Source organism: Suillus paluster (assembly GCF_016628075.1).
Source record: "Suillus paluster strain FC165 chromosome Unknown EDB91scaffold_24, whole genome shotgun sequence".
Lineage (NCBI taxonomy): Eukaryota > Fungi > Basidiomycota > Agaricomycetes > Boletales > Suillaceae > Suillus > Suillus paluster.
Genome location: NW_024537584.1, coordinates 501,602 through 522,226, shown reverse-complemented (window position 1 = coordinate 522,226; position 20,625 = coordinate 501,602). Strand labels below are relative to the sequence as shown.

At 45.4% G+C, this 20,625-nt stretch overlaps 3 protein-coding genes across 3 annotated transcripts; 1 reads left to right on the top strand and 2 right to left on the bottom strand.

Moving 5' to 3' along the window:
* Window positions 1-469: 469 nt before the first annotated feature.
* EDB91DRAFT_1081965 (uncharacterized protein) lies at window positions 470-1,569 on the top strand (the record flags this gene model as incomplete). Its single annotated transcript, XM_041315440.1, has 6 exons — window positions 470-511; window positions 570-883; window positions 906-1,050; window positions 1,106-1,218; window positions 1,306-1,489; window positions 1,537-1,569. The coding sequence occupies 6 exons, from the start codon at window positions 470-472 to the stop codon at window positions 1,567-1,569; spliced, it is 831 nt and encodes a 276-aa protein (XP_041177531.1).
* Window positions 1,570-13,531: 11,962 nt separating this feature from the next.
* EDB91DRAFT_345509 (laccase) lies at window positions 13,532-15,953 on the bottom strand. Its single transcript, XM_041326950.1, has 12 exons — window positions 15,734-15,953; window positions 15,636-15,687; window positions 15,516-15,584; window positions 15,305-15,465; window positions 15,176-15,249; window positions 15,097-15,124; window positions 14,319-15,045; window positions 14,241-14,261; window positions 14,040-14,188; window positions 13,953-13,976; window positions 13,835-13,899; window positions 13,532-13,781 (listed from the first exon to the last, which is right to left on the bottom strand). Exons 1-12 carry the CDS (start codon window positions 15,898-15,900, stop codon window positions 13,645-13,647), a joined length of 1,674 nt encoding a protein of 557 aa, XP_041177530.1. The 5' UTR covers window positions 15,901-15,953; the 3' UTR covers window positions 13,532-13,644.
* Window positions 15,954-17,804: 1,851 nt separating this feature from the next.
* On the bottom strand, window positions 17,805-20,403 carry EDB91DRAFT_1282001 (laccase; the record flags this gene model as incomplete). The annotated part of the gene is made up of 12 exons (XM_041324748.1): window positions 17,805-18,367; window positions 18,420-18,470; window positions 18,535-18,562; window positions 18,620-18,768; window positions 18,821-18,841; window positions 18,899-19,631; window positions 19,684-19,711; window positions 19,762-19,835; window positions 19,891-20,051; window positions 20,109-20,177; window positions 20,233-20,284; window positions 20,336-20,403. 12 exons carry the CDS (start codon window positions 20,401-20,403, stop codon window positions 18,227-18,229), a joined length of 1,575 nt encoding a protein of 524 aa, XP_041177529.1. The 3' UTR covers window positions 17,805-18,226.
* Between the last annotated feature and the right edge of the window lie 222 nt (window positions 20,404-20,625).

Sequence of the window (20,625 nt, the reverse complement as noted above, 5' to 3'; positions counted from 1 at the left end):
GGCCTACCGCTCACCAATCTTCTCAAAATGCAAGAGGACGCATGCTCACCTACTACTAGGATCCGGACCTCCCCACCAATGCCACCATTGTATCCATAGGCGCTTCGAAGCTGGGCGTCATACTCGATCCGACTTTGGTAGCAGATCGTCCGGTCATCAGCTCCGAACTTCCGAAGGGTTAGGACATTATCTATAATCAGGTGTGAAGTTGCCGTTCCTCTAGCGATCTGCACGGGATCGATGATTGCTCTGTGGTCGTGTTATCTGTGCAGTCTCACTTGCCGGTATGGCTATGCAAGAGGACCCTGGCCCATTATCAACTTGTTGCAGGCATGGCACGACCTACTGTTTCGGAAAGAGGTCACTAATCACCTGTCATAACCTCCAGTATATAATTACCAGGTGCATGAACTCATTTCTCTCATTCTCTTACTAAATCTCCTAGGTCTGTCTCTGTCAGTGACTCACAATGTCATCCAACAGCATGTCCATATCTACTCTCGATAACGACGTACGTATCAATTTTCTCTGCCCATGCTTTCATGTCCCAATTTTAATGGCGAATATAGGTCCTAGCAAGCATCCCCAAGCATCACCAATTTTCTTCAGTGCTGGGCTTGCAATATATGGACATCGCAATCAACAAAGCATGCTACTCTGAATGCTGCCAGGAAGCCATCAGCCGTGGCTTTCCGATGGATGGTAACTATTCCATCCGTCCGTACATGGGCGTTGGAGTAGCCATAATGTCCAACGCTTACGCCCACCTTCCTGACTGCGCAATCAGGATGTGGATCTGCCTCTTCACTACCATCAGCACATCCATTGATGACTTGATGGAAAGGGGAGAAGACCTCGTGCATCTGTACCGTTTCAACGAGCGGTTTGCGAGCTCCCAACCACAGGGCGATCCCAGTCCTGAATGCGCTCAATGTGCTCTTGTGGGACATCGCTTGCCTTTATGCCCCGCCTGTGTTGAATTTGATTGTCGCGTCCTCACTCAACTTCATGTCTTCGATCGTGCTTGATAATGAGACCAAGGATATGCAGGTACGGTATTTCCCTGAATGATATCCACTGCCCCGATTAATCCGTGGCGTCATAGATCTCTGCACAGACTCCCTTGTACCCAGAGTATTCTAGGCTCCTGTTGGGCCTAGCAGATGCATATGGATTCTTTATTTTCCCTTCCACCCTCCCCCTTCAGAAATATTCAATGTATGCCGGATCTAATGACTGTCATAAATCACACAAAGTAAGTGCATGGATGATCTGCAGTTAAATCTTCCTAACCCCATTATTCAGCGATATACTATCTTACTACAAAGAGGAAATTGAAGGCGACACCGCAAACTACCTGTTGCTCATGGCTGCCTCTCGTGCTCTCACCAAACAGGACGCTCTGCACGAAGTCATCGAGAAAACTGTGCGGGCATATCATAATGTCCTCGAATTCCTGAGACCACAAACTGAGGCCTATGAGGCCTACGTCAGTTTTTTTGATGGGTATGTGAAATTCCATGCTGCCTTGAGAAGGTACAGCTGGAAGAGATCATGTGGGAGACATAGTCTTCCTGATGGATATTGCCCCATCTTATGATACTTTCAAGCCTTCTATAGGTTGATCACTTAATACAGTAGCCAATCGTACAGTTGTACAGCACCCTGTCTGCTTTGCTACCTGACCATTCCCCCACCCCGCTTGCTCTTCTTTTTTCTTCACATATTACTGGAGCTTATGAGAAATTTTCAAGGGCATTTTTTGACATTACGAAGTTCTAGATTTATGTTGAATTTGAATACTATTTTCTATATATGCTGCAATGCTCAGTAGCCTTTGAAGAGAAGTAATATTGTGGTGAGAGAAACGAGTGAGACTACTGGTGAAATGATTCTGATATAGGTGGGGAGCTGAGTACACAAACATTGCTGATGGGAAGGAAAGGCTTTGAGAGATTGGGCGAAAGCCCAAAGGGCTTTTCTGGCCTGAAAAAAGGGTCCGAACCTAGGTGTCAAGATGAGCTGTGATCCCAAAAGTACATCAGTAAACTACAATGGTCTGTACAGAGTTGTACAGTTCACCAGAGCCACAGCTTGGTCTCCACTAGACAGACTGTCACAGACAGGCCCATCTCTGTACAGCTCTGTACAGAGCTTCCCAGAGCTCCACAGTAGCCCTTTAGTTACACCAGTGTTGTTACTAACCCGTTAAAAGGGTTATAACTAACCCAGTTATAACCAGTTAAGAGGTTAGTTAAATGGATCTGTTTTTTATAGGGTTAGTAGGGTTAATGTACCAGGAGTTATTTGAGTTAATTGGGGGTTGGCCAATTTTTAATCATGATCTCGATCCTCTGTTCTTCTTCCGCAATTGTATCACCTTCCTTTGCTGCTCTGATGGCTAGGGAGAAGTCCTGGCTATGGGAACATTTCCTCAGGGGCTGTGTTGTTGCACAAGGTAATAGTTAGCAATCAACTGACATACCTGCAATTGGTCTGTGCACTGATAAGTAGTGGAGTTGTGGACTATCTGAGATATGAAGATATACATAGTATAAATAGGTACAATGGAGAAATCCGAAAGTACAAGTGAAAAACATCCTCCTATTGCTATCTATAAGCATTGTCTCAAACCTCTCACTCATATCCCTCATTTACATGAGGTTATGAGCCCTGGTGTGTGCAAACAATAAACTTTAGCTATATATTAGATGAAATCTAACTGAAACCTACCATTATGACTGACAAAAACAACGTTGTTATCATTGCTCTATCATATTGAACATCTGGGGACCATAATTGGATCCCATGGAAGAAGATGAAGGTTCAAGCTATCCTTGATAACAAAGGACTGGATGGGTATGCTATTCCTAAACCAGAAGCGGGACCTGATCCTGTATCGGATGAAAAGAAAGCAGCCATCACCAAGTGGAACTCAGAAGATTGTAAGGCAAAAACTGTGTTGGTATTGCTCATAAGTGATACACAACTTGTACACCTTGCCAGGGCTAACACAGCCAAAGAGATGTGGGATCAGTTGAAACTCATGAAAGAATTGTGAGGTCAACAAGGAGCTTACACTTGGAGGCATAAGTTGTATCAGACCCGTGCTTCTGAGTGTTACGCTGATGGTAATCAGAGGAGGTTTTAAGTCAATCAATCTACTAGAGGTGGCACTCTAGAGAAGTCAAAGGAATCAAGGTGGATTCACTAGTGTCTAACTAGTAGTCAGAGGATGTATCTGGGTAATTCCAGTGTAGGTCAAGATGAGGAATCATCGAGACTACGACCTGCTTATATACAATAGTAAGTCAGGGTCCAGGGTCAGGGTAAGTAAGTAATATGTCCATATAAGTATAGATAAGTGTCCATGGGAATACACATGGTGTATGCATGTTAAGGGTCTGTGAGAATACACTAGGTATCAGCATGTAAGTAATATCCGAGGACTTGCCGAGGATAGATCGAGATTGATCTCAGATCAATGAATAGGGGTGTGCACCTGTGATAAGGTGAAGTCGGAGAGTAACCCTAGATAGGGTGATATCAGGAAATGATGACACTGTGACATGGTGTCAATAGGTGTCGTGAAGATGTGAAATGTGAAAGGTGAAAAGGAAAATGAAAGGTGTCACAGACAACCATAACACGAGACCACAGACATACCTGGTCATATTGTTGATCTCAAGCAAATCCAAGAGAATCTACACCTGATGGGAAGTGCAGTAACTGATCTCGACTTCTGTACTATCCTATTAGGATCATTGCTGCTGAGCTGGGAAACTTTTGTGTAATTTATGGAAAGGATAATATCACGTCACACGAGTTTATTGTGTTGATCCATAAAGAAGATCCGTTGGAAGGAACTGGAACATGAGTTCATGGAGAGTAAGATGGTGACAAAGGAACCAAGAAGAGGAAGTTTAGCGAAAGATTTGAAAAGAGAGGGAACTTAAGAAGTGCAAGGTATGCAAGAAATCTGGGCACACAGAGGACGACTGTTGGCATAAAGCCACAAAGTGTTTGAACTGTGGTAAGCCTGGGCATGTGAAAGATGACTGTTGGAGCAAGGGTGGGCGGTAAGATAGGTGAAGGCCCCCTCTAAGAAGTGCTTGAAGAAAGACAAGGCTAAGCTTGTCCAAGAAACATTGCTCCAGAAGGATAGTGCCATGGAAGACGTTGCCTATGTAACCAATGTCAACGAATGTAAATGTAACAGATGACGAATACGAGAAGCTTATCTGGTACAAGTGGTTTGCCAATTCTGCATCATCAGCACACATAACGAAGATTCAATCGGCTCTGACCGATTATGTGCCGCTCAAAGGGCACCGAGTGAGGGAATAGGGAATGAATCCCTTGATGCACTCAGCAAAGGCACAATTGAACTTGTTAGTACAATCAGCAATCAACTAACTAGAACAAAGTTTAAAATGTCCTGTACATACCAAGTGTGACCAATGATCTCATATCAGTCACAAGACCAGATAGAGAAGGGGAAGCACTGAGATGGGAAGTGGTAAAGTCACCCTTAAAGGAAAGGGAGGACATACCATGGCTAAAGGTTGAATGGCTAGAGGATTGTACAAGTTAGATTCTCAGGCTCAATTGTATCCAAAAACCTGAGTACATACTGTACAAGAGAGGTTGAAGACTGATTGGATGGCGTGGCATCGAAGGTATGGACATATTGCATGTAGTGGGCTGAAACATTTGTGCCAGGAAAATATGGTAGATGGGTTAGAAGTCAAAATGGACTCACCCATCATTGACTGTGAGGCCTGTATACAGGCCAAACAGGTACATAAACCATTTCCTGACAGCACAGGCAAGAGATCTGATAAACCGGGAAACTGACTCACAGCGACCTCTGGGGACCAGTGAGAGTGCAGTCAATTGGTGGAGCAAAATATTATGTTCTTTCATAGACGACTACTCATGAAGATGTAGTGTTGTGTTTCTGAAACATAAAAGTGAAGCTACCGCTAAATGAAACAACACCTTACTTACCTAGAGAGACACTGGAGAACAGACCTAAGAAAGTTTGCATTGATAATGGCAAAGAAATCAATAACGAGCTACTTACCTGGTGCAAGGAAAGAGGGATTGAAATTCAGACAACAGTGCCATATTCGCCACAGCAAAATGGCGTGTCTGAAAGATTCAACCGAACCTTGACTGAATTAGCAGGTGCAATAATAATAGCCAGAAACTTACCTGAATATCTATGGGCGGAGGTGGTGTAGCACATGCTGCCTACCTTAGAAACTGTGCACTGACATGAGTGCTGGAAGGCGCTACTCCTGAACAATTATGGAGTGGTAAAAAGCTGGACATATCTCACCTCCATAAGTTTGGTTCACCTGTGTATATTTTGCAGGAAGGAAGCAGGCCATCTAAAATGAAGCTGTGGTCAATGAAATATGTCTTTGTTGGATATGAAGACGGACCTAGGGTGGTGAGGTACTATGACATCATGAATGTCAAGTTGAGTGATAGGAACTATAGATTCCTACAAGAGAAACTCCCTCAACAAGAGCCTGATGTGCAGCATGAGGGGGAGATAGGGAGTACAGACGCACAGCCATCAGGAGGAGCTGATGCGCAGACACCTAAAAAACCACTCTTAAGTCGAAATGAGCGTGCATGGCAGATGAGGATGTAAAATATCAGGATCTGATGGGAGTGATGATCAAATAGAACCACAAAGAAGCGCTAAAAGCGATTCTCATAAATGTAAAAGGTTGCACTCACCTGCGAAGCTGGATAGTAACCTGCCCAGGAGAACAAAGAGAAAGATAGTCAGACAAGACTATTGAAGACTAAATGATCCGGCGGTATTGAATGGGCTTACCTTGACTGTGAAAGCAGATATGAGATGAGGTTGAACTTACCCAAACTGAAGCGGACTAGTATGGTCTACTATTGTCGAACAGGAAGTTTCGATCCTACTGAGCTGCATACACTGAAAGATGCAAAGACATCAGTAGATTGGCAAAAGTGGGAAGGAGCTATCAAAATTGAACTCACCCAATTAAAAGATATGGGTACCTCCTCCCAAAGATCAGAAGATCATCAGGAATAAGTGGGTTCTAGTTAAAAGACCAATAAAGAAGGAGAAGTTATCAATATAAGGCTAGACTAGTAGCAAAGGGGTACTCACAGATTCCTGGCATGGACTACACAGATATGTTCTCCCCGGTCATCTGTTTAGAAACAATACGATCAGTAATGTCCACAGCTGCTATCTTGACTGGGAGATAGAGCAGATGGATGTAAAGGGGGCATACCTTAATGGCATGCTAAAAGAGGAGGTATATATGGAACAGCTGGAGGGGTACAACAACAGTACTGGCTGAGTATGTCGACTTAAGAAAAACCCTTTATGGGCTAAAACAATTGGGGAGAGAGTGGAACATTGAGCTCAATAGTTGTTTGAATAGCATAGGGTTTAGACGTACCAAGTCCGACCCATGATACAGTGGCTCAAAAAACTGTCCACATGTTTTCACATTTTTCACTATCTATGATATTGTGTGAGAATATACAGACACCTCAAGGACATGCTGGTACCATATTGTAGCACCACTTCAGGGCTTTCAATTGAGCACTATGGCGTGGGAATTGGTTGAGATATGGTTGAGATATGAGGCTTCCAAAATGATGACTCATGTGGACAGTTTTTTGACTCAAGTATTTTACAGTGATAATCAGGTATTCTAGTACTCTGTGTGACCTCCCTTGGCTTTAATTACTGCCTCTATCCTTCTAGGCATACTCTTGAAACTATATCTAACTATATAAACCAGAATGTTTCATGTGTCATGATCATAATCACCATTAAAGCCATCTCCTCTGCTCAAAGGGATAATATCCTCTCTTTGTCCTATTCTGGCCTCTCTGCTCATCAAATTTCCTCTAAAACTGGAGTATGCAAGTCTACTTTGGCCAATTTTACCAAAGAAAGCCACCTGGACAAGGAAAACTCTTGTGGAGGATGTCCACCTCTACTAATAAGAGGGCTATCATTCAACATATCACTACAGGAAAGGCTGATAATGCTGTCCAAGCCACCCATTATATCAATTCCACCATCACCACCACTGTCTCTTCACAAACTGTGAGGGATATTCTCAAGGCAGCTCATCTCAAGGCAGTAACAAAGAAGAAATGCCTCTTCTCTCTATCAAACATAGGTAGAGAAGACTACCTTTGGCTTGCCCCATTAAAACTGGACTGTAGAGCACTGGAAGCATGTTATATGGTCAGATGAGACCAAAATCAATAGGATTGGGTCAGATTGGAAGGTATATGTATGGAAAAAGAAGGGAGATTCTCTAACAGACAGAGAGGTTGGTGAGACTGTCAAATTTGGAGGAGGTTCTCTAATGGTATGGGGCTGTATGGGATGGAATGGTATGGGTATACTTGCTGAAGTTGAGGGGAGGATGGATGCTGAGCAGTATGTGGACATTCCAAATGACCACTTGCTATCTAGCATAGCTGAATTAGGGATTGATGAAGAAGACATCATTTTCCAACAGGCTAATGATCCAAAGCACACATCTAGGAGAGCCAGAAAATGGTTTGAAGAACATAATATCAATGTTCTTGACTGACCAGAACAGTCCCCTGATGTCAATGTCATTGAACATCTCTGGGGAACACTCAAGAAGAAGCTTCAAGCCTCTGAAACCCCCCTAAAGGAGTATGGGAGCTATGGGAGAGAGTAGCAGTGGAATGGGGAAGGATTGTAACAGAATATTGCCAGAAATTGATTGAGAGTATGCCTAGAAGGATAGAGGCAGTAATTAAAGCCAAGGGAGGTCACACAGAGTACTAGAATACCTGATTATCACTGTAAAATACTTGAGTCAAAAAACTGTCCACATGAGTCATCATTTTGGAAGCCTCATATCTCAACCATATCTCAACCAATTCCCACGCCATAGTGCTCAATTGAAAGCCCTGAAGTGGTGCTACAATATGGTACCAGCATGTCCTTGAGGTGTTTGTATATTCTCACACAATATCATAGATAGTGAAAAGTGTGGAAACATGTGGACAGTTTTTTGAGCCACTGTATATAATAAACTGCTCCTTCAGCCCACCTGTCTAGATAATAATGTCACTACATCAGCCCACCCATCTATATAATATACATCTCTCTTCAGCCCACCTGTCTATAATATACATGTCCATCCTACTCTACATATTACCTAGATGGGCCCACTGTTAAGGTCGTGCTCAAGGGAGAGGTTACTCAAAGGGCTTCGGCTTCAGCTCGTGCGCTGCACCCCTTACCCGAGTATGTGCCCTTTAATTTCCGGGGGACAGAGGGGAATTCTGGAGGACAGAAGTCGGTGGAGTTTGGCGGAACTCCGGAAGACTATGTGGGGACGGAGTAAGGCTACTACGGAAGTCTGGAGTAGAAACAGAACAGAGGTTAGACTACCCTGAGGTAGAGCCGGAGAAGTAGTCCTAAGGTTTAACCCCTAAGACTCGGAGGTAGACAAGAGATGAGACTCAAGTCCGGAGATTGCAGGAATGAGCAGAACTAAGATGATATTTGAACTGAGGAGTTCCGGAGTATTACAGGGGTTTATATACTGTAGGTATCATGTAAGTAAATCAGTCAGCAAAGGTAAGGGCTATGTATGAAGCATGTGGAAAGTCTATTACTAAGTGCAATGGATCAAAGCAGTGAAGTCAGAAATGAAGTAAGAATGGACGGATCAGTAAGCATAGCGGAATAGGACATAACCAGTAACCAGAGCAATAGCTAATCTAAAAGGAGTTAGGGGTGAGTGCGGAGAAGAAGGTGGAGCGCCGGGCGGAATATAGAGATGGAGGACCGGACTTGAATGAAGTAGATCCGGAGGTACGGGATATGACACCCACCCGTATTCATTGGTAATAATATCCCTCCTGGCCCATCCGTTAACATCGAGGATATCTTCATCATCAGCCCATGGTCCACTGGCCCGTGTTATATGGGATATTATGCACGTCAGTTGCCTCGTATAATACAGAGTTTGTCACTGAAGGGGCTCTTTCTTGCTCGCTACTGAGAGACTGAATTTGATAGCTTGGTTGGCACCTTCTCTGCTGTTGAAAGTGAAGATTGTATGGGCCATCTGCTGGCCTGGGTTGCGCCTCACTATTGGCTTGATGTACCTAGCCTTCATGATGCTGCCCAGTTTGAGACCCAGCTTCTTTTCAATATCCACTGTGACCGCAGGGTTGTTCAGGACAAACAAGATCAGGACATTCTCAACCAGTATGTGGAATGATCTTTCCTTGATGATGATGTTAATGCCGAAGCATTCTAGGAAATTGCTGTGGTTGGCTGGGGTGTTGAACCACAGGGCGGAGGCAGGTGACTCTAACTTGTATAATATCCCTCCATGGGGGAGACGGCAAGCTGAGAGAAAGGCTAGTTCTTATGGAGCTGCAACATCATCCTTTCTCATCAATTCAAGAGCCATTGTTGCCTTTGATACTAGTTGCACTTCGGTTAAGTCTTTGAGGGTGTCGTCCATGAGGAGAGATCTTCTGTCCAGTAGTATTTGTCTAGATTGTCCTTCACTGCATGATAGAATTTTGGTCAGTGGGGCAGGGATTCCTGTTCTGGTCACTGTGGTATATGTTTTTGGTCTGTCAGACCTGGTTTGAACTGTGTCATTGTGCACTTGTTGGTTGATGATGTGCATTGCATGTTCTGTGATTTTATCTATCCCCACAGCTGAGTCGTTCAAATTGCTACACACCTCTAGTACTGCATTTTCCAGTGTGGTCTTGTGTTTTTCTGTGACTTCTGCAAGTTCTTCTGCCTTTTCTTCTAGGATGGTGAGCAGGCCTCCAATGAGGTTCTCTATTGATGATGTTGGTCATGTCCGTTGATTGTTCTGCATTGTGAAAAACAATAGCAAACACCCTTAATATCTCTGTGTAGGTGGCTCCCAGGTTAGCGGAGATACTGAGCTCGAAGATAGACACCGCAAGTTGTTTGAGTATGGTACCCACCGTAGGTAAAACCAGCCCATGAGTGGCGAGGATCTTCTTTGCTGTGGTCGTGTTGGTTATGTCCATTCTGATGCCTGACCCTGAGATGTGTTTTGCTATAGTCTTGCTGACAGACAGTAGTGGTTTGCTTGTGGTGGTTTTGCATGCCGCCCAGGTTTCCGCAGTCACCTGGATGGTTGGACTGGCAGAACCACTTGGTGCCATGGGGTTTTTTTAAGAATATTAGGCTGTTGGAAGAGATTTGGGGAGCTTGGTTGGCACCATTGGGCATTGAGTGTGCACTGTCAAGCGCAGGTGTTGAAATTTGGTTTCCTGGGGTCCTGGTAGGGGTGCCACTTGGTGTAGGTCCCGATGTTGAAGTGTCTGCAAAGTGCAAGGTACATCATTATTATGTTCCAGAAGTTGATCAACGTGCTCTTCCTGTATCCTGAGGGAACCATGGACACACAATGAAGGAGTTATCACCTCAGATATTGATAGATGTAGTCAATGGGCGAACAATGAATGAGAACTCCACAAGGCAGTGCTGAAGCAGTTGTAGTTGATGATACATGTGATCATAGTTTCAGTCATTAGGGCTTCATCAGGATACTTTGTATGTACATTTGATCGCTGTACTTTGTTATATGCAGGGATGAGGTCTAGGAGTCAGCTTCTCGGACACCTGCTAGTGCCAAAATAATTGACACTGGACTCACATACAGCAAAGTGTTCTGCATAGGACTTGCTATTCACATGCTACTTGTAGGCAGTATACTAGGAAAACCTATTTGTTTGAGACTGAAGCATGCAACGAGATGTGACATCAATCATTTAAGTCACCGCTAGTTCTATTAGAGGACCTGATCCATTTCATGTCAGCCTGTCAATAAAATGAGGATATGAGGGCCATCAGTACTACGTACTTTCTGTCAGCGCCTGCCACGCAATGCACAACCAAGCCCCTGAATGTAATGTATAGCCCAGGGATCAAGAGCACAAGTTTAACACCATGATTTTGTGCACGGAGCTTGAGTCACCAAGCCACCATCAAGAAAGCTTGTGAGGACTGTTTATGACATCGATAACATCGAAATCCAGCACAAACCTACTCGACCGGTTGGGATGACTTACATTGTAAGGCACAATCAAGGGTTTGGACTCTGAATGAACATTGTGAGGGAGGAATTGTATTGAGAAAGACTGCCAGACACGATGTCGAGAGGTCACCGGAGATAAAGAAAATGAGAAGCTTGAGCCCTTCTGTACAGCCTGCGTTCAGGGTGTAAAATGAACATGAGGACAATCCATAAAAAATGCAACAGGGCTACAACAGTGACCTCCCATCTGATAGTCTGACTGACCCCTGCATTGTGGACTGAGGAAACGCCCACTTTGTCACAGCTTCCATTCCGCACTTGCTGTCTGTTATGTGCTGTGGGTACAACAAGTGCAGCGGAGAGAAATCGATCTACTACACAGTTGGGTCTTTGCTGCCTACTGCCTCACTTGAGAGCAAGTACGTTCGACCCTAAAGGGGATTGCTACTGGGGAGTACTAGTCTCTGTCTAAATGACCCTAATCAACCCTCCTGCAGGTAGGATGAGGATCCGCAAAAATGCGGAACAAGCGGAACTCGCACGGAACAAGCGGAACCCGAGCGGAACTCAAGCGGAATGGAAAGGAATGAAACAGAACTCAAACGGATAAAGTGCGGAACGTACTGATTTGTCGGAACTCGCAGGCGAAGTCGAAGGAAGTATATCACAAGGTTAGATTGATAGTGGGCATAAGTCAAAGCGATCCTCTAGTAAGGTGAAAGAAAAGTGGGAAGGTAAAAGATGGGATTCGATAAAATACCCCCAAGCCCTGAGTACCACTACTTAAAGGGAAGATTATTTTTAAGGAACACTGAGGTACAGGTAGTAAGTCTCTCAGGAAGCGGAAGTGAAGGCAGGCAGTGCACATGGGTGCAATACTCCGGAATAGGGGTCCGTGCCATAAGGGCATGTGTCAGCTTGATCCAGATAACGTTAGGAACAGCAGGAAGAGGGATACAGCGTACCAATGGACCTGGAAGGATGGGGACAGGACATGCGAAGGTTGTCCGACGATGCGTGGGAATATCGGATAGTGCGGGCGGGTTCCGAAGGATGCGTGGGAATGCGGAACCCATCGGACGATGCGCGGGAAACGCGGAATGTGCGGAATATGCGGAACTGATGTGAGACGATGCGGAAAGGACGGGGTTTTACACCTACAGTGGGGGAATTCCCCACAGTGCATAGGTCAAATTCCTGTGAGTAAGCGACGTATCGGTACAGCATTTGATGAAATTGTCCCGCACCTATTAGGTGATGTGCCTGGGCAGAAATGATGTCTTCCCTGTCTCTGCAAAGCAGGAAAATAAGTGAGAGCTTCAGGAAAAGACACCAATATCGTCTATGGCATCCTACGCCTGCCCAGTGAACATCAAATCATCAGCATTTCATGGAATGGCTCACTTCAAGCGTGGGACTCGGAGAGTGACACGTAGGCCGGGGAGGCCTAGCAGCCTAAGTGTAGGAGTGCACACCATAGTACTGTCGCTGGACAACCAGGAAGTAGCAAGCGGGAATTGGGATGGCAGAGTGGGATTGTGTAACACCGGGAAAGGTCATTGAGAAATGGACAACCCACACACAGTACGACAGCATCAATAAATTCACACATTGCTTATTTCAACTTATTTGGCACTTGTCACTACTTTTGTCACTTATCAATAATGAGATCTACTTCTTTTTCTTGAACTAGCCACCCCAGCCCACCACCCTCCACTTGAGTGTTTCAAATTGCTAATAACATATCAAATACATGTTTGATAATGATAGAATATAGTCTTCTCAAGTGTAGCTGCCTAGGGAAAGCATTTAAGTCAAAATCTTCTTGCTACTGTTTTGGCATTTCCACTTGACTAAAACAACCAATGTGGTTATTTTAATATTGTCAAATGAGCTTCTATAGTCTAACAAATATTTTGGTGTACTCTAGTTGAGGGTGGTGGGCCCAGGTGGCTAGTTGAAGAAAAATAAGTAGATCCCATTATTGATAAGTGACAAAAGTAGGGATAAGTGTCAAATAAGTTGAAATAAGCAGTGTGTGAATTTACTGATGTCAGGGTGCGTTGGCAATCTGCTGGAGTCCAGAGGGAGGGCACCAGCGAGTGCTCAGTGAAGCTAGGCCCTTGTAACGCGGTCACGTGATTGATCCTCCATCCCAGTGCTTCCTTCATAATAGCGAAGCATTAAGGCCCGTGCGCACTGCGTATCGTATAAGATCGCGCTTCTCTTTTTTATCTTCCCGTGCGACGCGCGTGAGATATTTTTTCGACCCACGGGCCACCCACCATCACATCTTATATCTCAATGTGTTTTGGTTTAGACTTGTGTCACCTTCAGGCCCGCGCGAGTCTGCGCACAGTACAGATCAGAACACGCTCAGAAGGTCTGTTCTTTCTCTTCAAGCCCGTTCGCTTGATCATTTTCATCGCTATACATCCCCTCATCGGGATCATCATTGCGTCGAGTGATAGACGGAAAGACGATCAAATTGTGAAGATTTAGGTTTTGACAAAGGTAAGGGTTACAGTACCGCCGTTTCTTACATAGGAAACAGTGCTGTGGTAATATTTTCTCCTGAGGCAATGGCCACATTTTCTGCTTCCCAATACGAATTATCTGCCCCAATCTGAGCTGGGGTTAACGAGTTGAATGTTGGGCAGAGATTTTGCCATGCATCTGTGTCTACCATCAGTTCAATCAGAAGCCAAGATCGAAAACCAAACATTTACTGGGTAAGTGGTGGAGATGCTTCTGAGTCTCTGAGGGACTTTCGGCCATAACTACAGCAAAACCACTGGCAAAATGCGTCAAATTACGGAAAAGTTTCAAATGGCTCCAGGTACGCACTCCTCAAGATGCCAGTCGATGTGACTAAGTAAACAATGATATCGTTATCAATGTTAGTACTAGATCGATAAATGCCGCTGTGCTCACCAATGCAGGAACCATGGACCGGAGTTATCTGTGACCCATCTGATCACCATTTGTTGGTCTTGAATCCCAATAGATGCTACATCCCTGCGCACGGGATTGACGTAATTGAAAGAGCCGTTGCCAGCGCTCTGCACGACATCAAAACTATGCTACAATGCACAATGAGTAATTTAATGTCAAGTCGTATCCAGAAGTGCTTACGCCGTGAAGATGAATGGGATGCTAGGCAGAGATCATGAGATGTATGTAATAGGGGGTTCGAATGAGCGTGAAACTTACGGGACCACGAAGTTCACCATTTATCATCGTCAATTCAACGACTTTGTTAGGCTCTAAAACATAAACACTTCCATCTGGAAGGAGATCGGTTGCCTCTTGTGCGCCGCTGAGGATCTGGAGCAGCACGGGCACCGACGGAGGCTGGAAGGCAACGCCGTTGATATAGAATATTCCATTGGTTTTGTTGACCACCATCATCAAGTTGATATCCGCCTTTCCATACCCCGGGATACCAGGTGCGCCGGGATTAATGAGCGCATGCAAGTTGGTCTCGAGGAGTGGCATGGTACTTTGAGTCTGGTTCGTGGTTGGCTCTGCGACGGGTGCATCATGGTATCGCAAGATGGCCGAGTTTTGACCACCATCGTATGTCGAGTTCGCGGTATTTGGGAGTGCTCGTATCCAGTAATTGTCGACTGGCTGATTCGCATTCAGCACGACAGAATATCGCTGTCCGGCAAGTATCTGGAGCGAGTCCACAAGGAGGGGCTCCGTCAGCTCACCATCAGCTTCAATTACCGTCAGGTCGTGATTATCGATGGAGAACACAAAATTGGGGTCGCAAGACATTCCTATGATGCGTAAGCGATATCGTTTACCATATTCGACATTGACCACCGCAAGTTCGGAGTTGGGCCCCCCTTGGTATCGACCGAGACCGTTAATCAGTGTTGAATTACCATTGACAGTGACAAAATGGTTTAAAACAGGGGCAATCACATGGTACCTATATTGAATAGTGAGGTGGGTGCAGGCTACAAATATTTTTGAGATTTACCAGTCAGAAAGGGTGATGACAGTGGTCTCTGTGAATGCTTTAAGTGAGCGTATTGATGACTATGACATGATCTCCGTACCATCATCAACGTCGTATAGGTAGGACAGAGGGTCTTCAGGATCGTAGATAATCAAAGCCCCACGCAGGCCATCGCTAAACGGTCTCGGGTCACAAAATGCAGAAGTTGAAGAGCTTCGGATCAACAAACCAATATTGCGTCGAGTAGTGGCTATGATACCAGTAGGTTCCCGCCTGGTTCCGAGCCTCGAAGGAGTATCGAAACGAGACGTTTTGCGCAATGGGGCATTGAGTAACGGATGCGACTCCATCCGCATAGTTAGTCCCGTTCTGAAAGATTCCATGCCAGTGCTGCAGAGTACGGTAAGCCCATAATGCGAGTCTTGAACAGATTTACTCACCACACTGGTACTTTTGAACATCGAATCATCGGTGAGTTTGTTCACAACGTTGATCGCAAATTTATCACCCTTCAATGATTGTCAGTTCCTGATGGGCGGATCAAATTGGCAGAAAAGCACCTTCTTGGCTGCAATAATTGGACCCGGAAACGTTCCCCCGGCGAGAGTTGAACTGTAACAATGATTAAAATACCAACACGAAAAAAAGACAAACTCACGAGCGCTCGAACCCGTCTGGAGCTATAAGTTTATTAGCAATTACTAGGTCGGTTTCAGGGCCCAGGGTAATCGAACGAGAGTTGAGTGGAAAGGAATGGGACCGCGAGATTATGGATGCAGCATGTGCGAGATGCAGCAATAGGAGAAGAAAGCCAAGGAAGAGCATTCTAGTGCAAGGGCAATATTAAAACTAGATGTTTAACCAAATTCTCACCCCGTTATAGTTGCTCTTATAGATCCGCATTTCGACGTGGCACAATATACATGATATGCAACGCAAAATCGATTCAGCCGTAGAGTTCCATGGAGTTAATGTTAATCAGTGTGTCGCGCCAGACGATGATATCCGAGACCACCATCGGGTTGTTACGGCCCCTAGCTGTAGATTCCTCGGAATCATGTAGCATGCTTGAATGGCTGCGCATGGCATCTCGATTCTCGATCCCCTCTGGTTGTTTTTGCCTGTTTGGCGAAGACGCTGAGTTCCCGGAAAGGGCGATAACTCAAAGATTCGAGGAAGTTGCGTTCGATGCCACACCGTGAGGATGCAACCGGCCGCAATCCTTCAAGCGTTCTGAAGCGCGCGGGTCTTCTAACTTCCGTTGATCGCATGGATAAAGAGAAGTACCATGATTTGATCTGTCCTTGCTACCTCATGCGGTTCAAATCGTCACAATGTTATCGCGCTCAAAACCATTGGCTACCAGGTGTGTGTCAGGTTAGCTACTGCGGGCAACAACATGGCAATTACAGACCCGAGTAAAATATCCGTTATTGACCAGATGTCACTCCATGGCTCAACCGATCAACAACGCGCTGAGTCCTGCTCATTTGCGTTCGGTGAGCCTCGTGAGAGCGATTGAGAGCTATTCTGACTGGTATCGAGAGTCTCTTGGGAGCCATGCAAGCCATTTTGACTGCTATTGAGAGTCACTAACAATAGTGTCCCATGGTGTCGACGTCATATATGAAGACAACTGTTGTTATGGCGTCTATTCTCGTTTATTGCATCGATTTTAAAGAAAACAGATGGTGTAGGATGGTGTCTGGTCACGGTGTTAATTCATACTAATTCCAGGCTACTGCAGTAGTGGAATCTTGTGGAGAGTAGTCTAGAGTAGTGGATTTTTAGATTTGTGAAGTGAGGCATTGATCGTGCAGGCTGTGAAGTGGCGGTGAAATTGATCGTTTTATTTTAGTACTGCTCGCTAGAGTCGTAGCATGTTTGGCTGCTGTCCTAGAGAAAACAGATGGATTTCGGCAACCGCATGGAAGCACATTAGCACCCTGCTCTGAAAAAAAGCCTACAAGTGCAAAGTAATACGCGGTTACATGTATGAATTTGAAGTAAGCGTTGACATTGAGACCTGCAATTATAATCCCGGGAGGGATTTGTAAGATCGGAAAGTAGTGAGTGGCTTATCCGAACACCTCGTATGGAGCGCTCCTACGCTTCCGAAGGCTCTTCCCCAACTTGCCTCGGCTAGGCCGATACAGTCAAACCTCCTCTGGCTCACCTTGACTGGCCCCTACTCAAGTAGCTTCAATATGCACCTGATGCGTCATTGAGGTCACAGTGGTTCAGTGCGCGATTCCTGCTCTGCTTGGCTGGCCTTGATATGCATCATTTCTGCGCGCCTACAAAGTGAACTACATCAGGAAACCATTGAATAAACGACGATACATGTTGTAGGTATGGGAAACCCGAATTAATGCATGTCCTCTGATCCAACCATTTATGAAGTCGACGTCGTAGGCTGGCATGTGTGGATCTGGACTTCTTCAAGTTCTCTGGAACCAGCTGAGGCAAAAGAATAGATATGTTTCGTTTCCGTCAACTCTTGAGTGTTGACGGGATTGGAATTATTATCTCCGGGACTGATGTAGAATAACATATGTTGAGCCCTTGGGGAGATGAAACTGAAGCGTTAATGTAACATTAAGTTATAGCACATCACAAAAATAGCTGAAGTCAGCTATTACCCGATATGGAGTGTGGCGCGCCACAACGCGTCATCGTGTGATGACGTGGACATACGAATTCGCAGCTTGGTTTGGCAAAGCCCTTAGATCCAAACAACCGCATCGGCATGTGTGGACTCAAAGTTGGATCATGTTATACATGCTCAGAGGAAGGTCAATACCACGCTGTTGCTCCACGTATATTGCGCGTGAAGTTAATGGTATATTAATATAATCGATCCTTGCCCACATGTAAGTACAGCCATCGGGCAAGAGGCACGGTATGCAAAAGAGGGGCTAAAGTAGTTTTTGGACATGCCGTGGTCTTCCGAAAGAGAGACAGCGGAGGCTCAACGGGGGATCGGCGCAGGGAAGGAGTGAAAAGGTTCAAATGGAGTTCGCACATGTGATATGAATTGCTTTCGCGGTCGCAAACACTCTGTCCTCACACTAGCTATGTAGATAGATGGAAGACAATCAAATCATGAAGATTTTGGTTGTTAAAAAGGCAAGGGTTGCGGTGCCGCATATTATACATCGGGAAACAGCGCTACGGTGATGTTTTGCCCTGAGGCGATGGCGAGATTTTCTGCTTCCTGATACGAGTTCTCTGTTCCAATCTGGGCTGGAGTTAACGAGTTGAATATTCGGGCAAAGTTTATGCCACGCATCTGTGTTTACCATCAGTTCAACCAGAAGGTAAAATGGAATATAAAATTTTACCGGGTAAGCGGTGGAGATGCTTCCGAGTCTCCGAGGGACTTTCGGCCATAACTACAGCAAAACCACTGGCAAAATACATCAAATTACAGGAGAGCTTTCAAAGCGCTCAAGGTACGCACTCCTTAAGATGCCAGTCTATGTGACTGGGTAAACAAGAAGATCAGTGCTATCGCTAGATTGACAAAGGTCGCTGTGCTCACCAATGCAGGAACCATGGACCAGAGTTATCCGTGACCCATCTGATCACCATCTGTTGGTCTTGAAGTCCGATGGATACTACATCCCTGCGCACGGGATTGAGGTAGTTGAAAGAGCTGTTGCCAGCGCTCTGCACGACATCAAAGATATGCTACAATGTAAAATGAGGAATTTAGGGTCAAGTCGTATCCAGAAGTGCTTACGCCGTGAAGATGAATTGGATGCTAGGAATATGCCATGAGATGTATGTAATACAAGGTCCGAATAAGCGTGAAACTTACAGGACCAACGAGTTCCCAGTCGCCATTTATCATCGTCAATTCGACGACCTTGTTAGGCTCTAAAACATAGACACTTCCGTCTGGGAGAAGGTCGATTGCCTCTCGTGCGCCGCTAAGGATCTGGAGCAGCACGGGCACCGACGGAGGCTGGAATGCAATGTCGTTTATATAGAATGTTCCGCTGGTTTTGTTGACCACCATCATCAAGTTGATATCTGCCTTTCCATATTCCGGGATACCAGGTGCACCTGGATTAATGAGCGCATGCAAATTGGTTTCAACGAGCGGCATGGTGCTTTTGGTCTGGTTCGTAGTTGGCTCTGCGACGGGTGCGCCATAGTATCGCAAGATGGCCGAGTTCTGGCCACCGTCGAACGTCGCGTTCGGGGTATACGCGAGCGCTCGTACCCAGTAATTGTCTACTGGCTGATTCGCATTCAGCACGACAGAGTATCGCTGTCCGGCAAGTATCTGGAGCGAGTCCACGAGGAGGGGCTCCGTCAGCACACCATCAGCTTCAATGACCGTCAGGTTGTGCTTGTGGATGGAGAACATAAAATAGGGATCGCAAGACATTGCTATGAGGCGTAAACGGTATCTTTTACCATACTCGACGTTGACCACCGCAAGTTCGGAGTTGGGCCCCCCTTGGTATCGACCAAGACCGTTGATGAGTGTTGTCTTACCACCGGTATTGATGAAATGGTTCAAAACAGGGGCAACCACATGGTACCTGTCATTAAATAGTCAGGTGGATACAGGCCGCAAACAATTTTGAGATGTACCAGTCAGCAAGGGTAATGACGGTGGTCTCTGTGAATGATTAAAGTGAGGGTAATCGTGACCATGACATGATCACTGACCATCGTCAATATCGTATAGGTAGGATAGAGGGTCCTTGGGATCGTATATAATCAAAGCTCCACGTAGGCCATCGCTAAACGGTTTGGGGTCACAAATTGCCTAAGTTAAGATATTTCGAATCAACAAACCACTGCTGGGTCGAGTAGTGGCTATGATACCAATAGGTTCCCGCCTGGTTCCGAGCCTCGAAGGAGTATCGAAATGAGTGGTTTTGCGCAATGGGGCATTGAGTAACGAATGCGACTCCATCCGCATAGTTGGTGCCATTCTGAAAGATTCCATGCCAGTGCTGCAGAGTGGTAAGCCTGACACAATATGACTCTGACTGGCGAACAGATCTACTCACCACGCTCGTACTTTTGAGCATTGAATCATCAGTGAGTCTGTTCACGACGTTGATCGCAAATTTGTCACCCTGCAATTCTGTCAGCCACTGATGAGTCGATCAAATGGGCAGAATTTAAAAGCACCTTCTGGGCGGCGATAATTGGACCTGGAAACGTTCCTCCAGCGAGAGTTGCACTATAGCAATGCTTGAACTGCAAAAAAAAACATGAGCACAAGAAAACTCACGAGCGTTTGAACCCGTCTGGAGCTATAAATTTATTAGAAATTATTAGATCGGTTTCAGGGCCCAGCATATTAGAATAAGAGCCAAGTGGATAGGAATGGGATTGCGAGATTATTGATGTTGCATTTGCTAAATGCATACATAGGAGAAGAAAGCTAAGGACGAGCATCATCATCTATCAAATATAGCACAAGGGCAATATTGAACTAAACACTCACTCCGTGATGGTTGCTCTTATAGACGCACATTTCAACGAGTAATGTCGTGCACGATCCGACTCCACGAAGTGGGA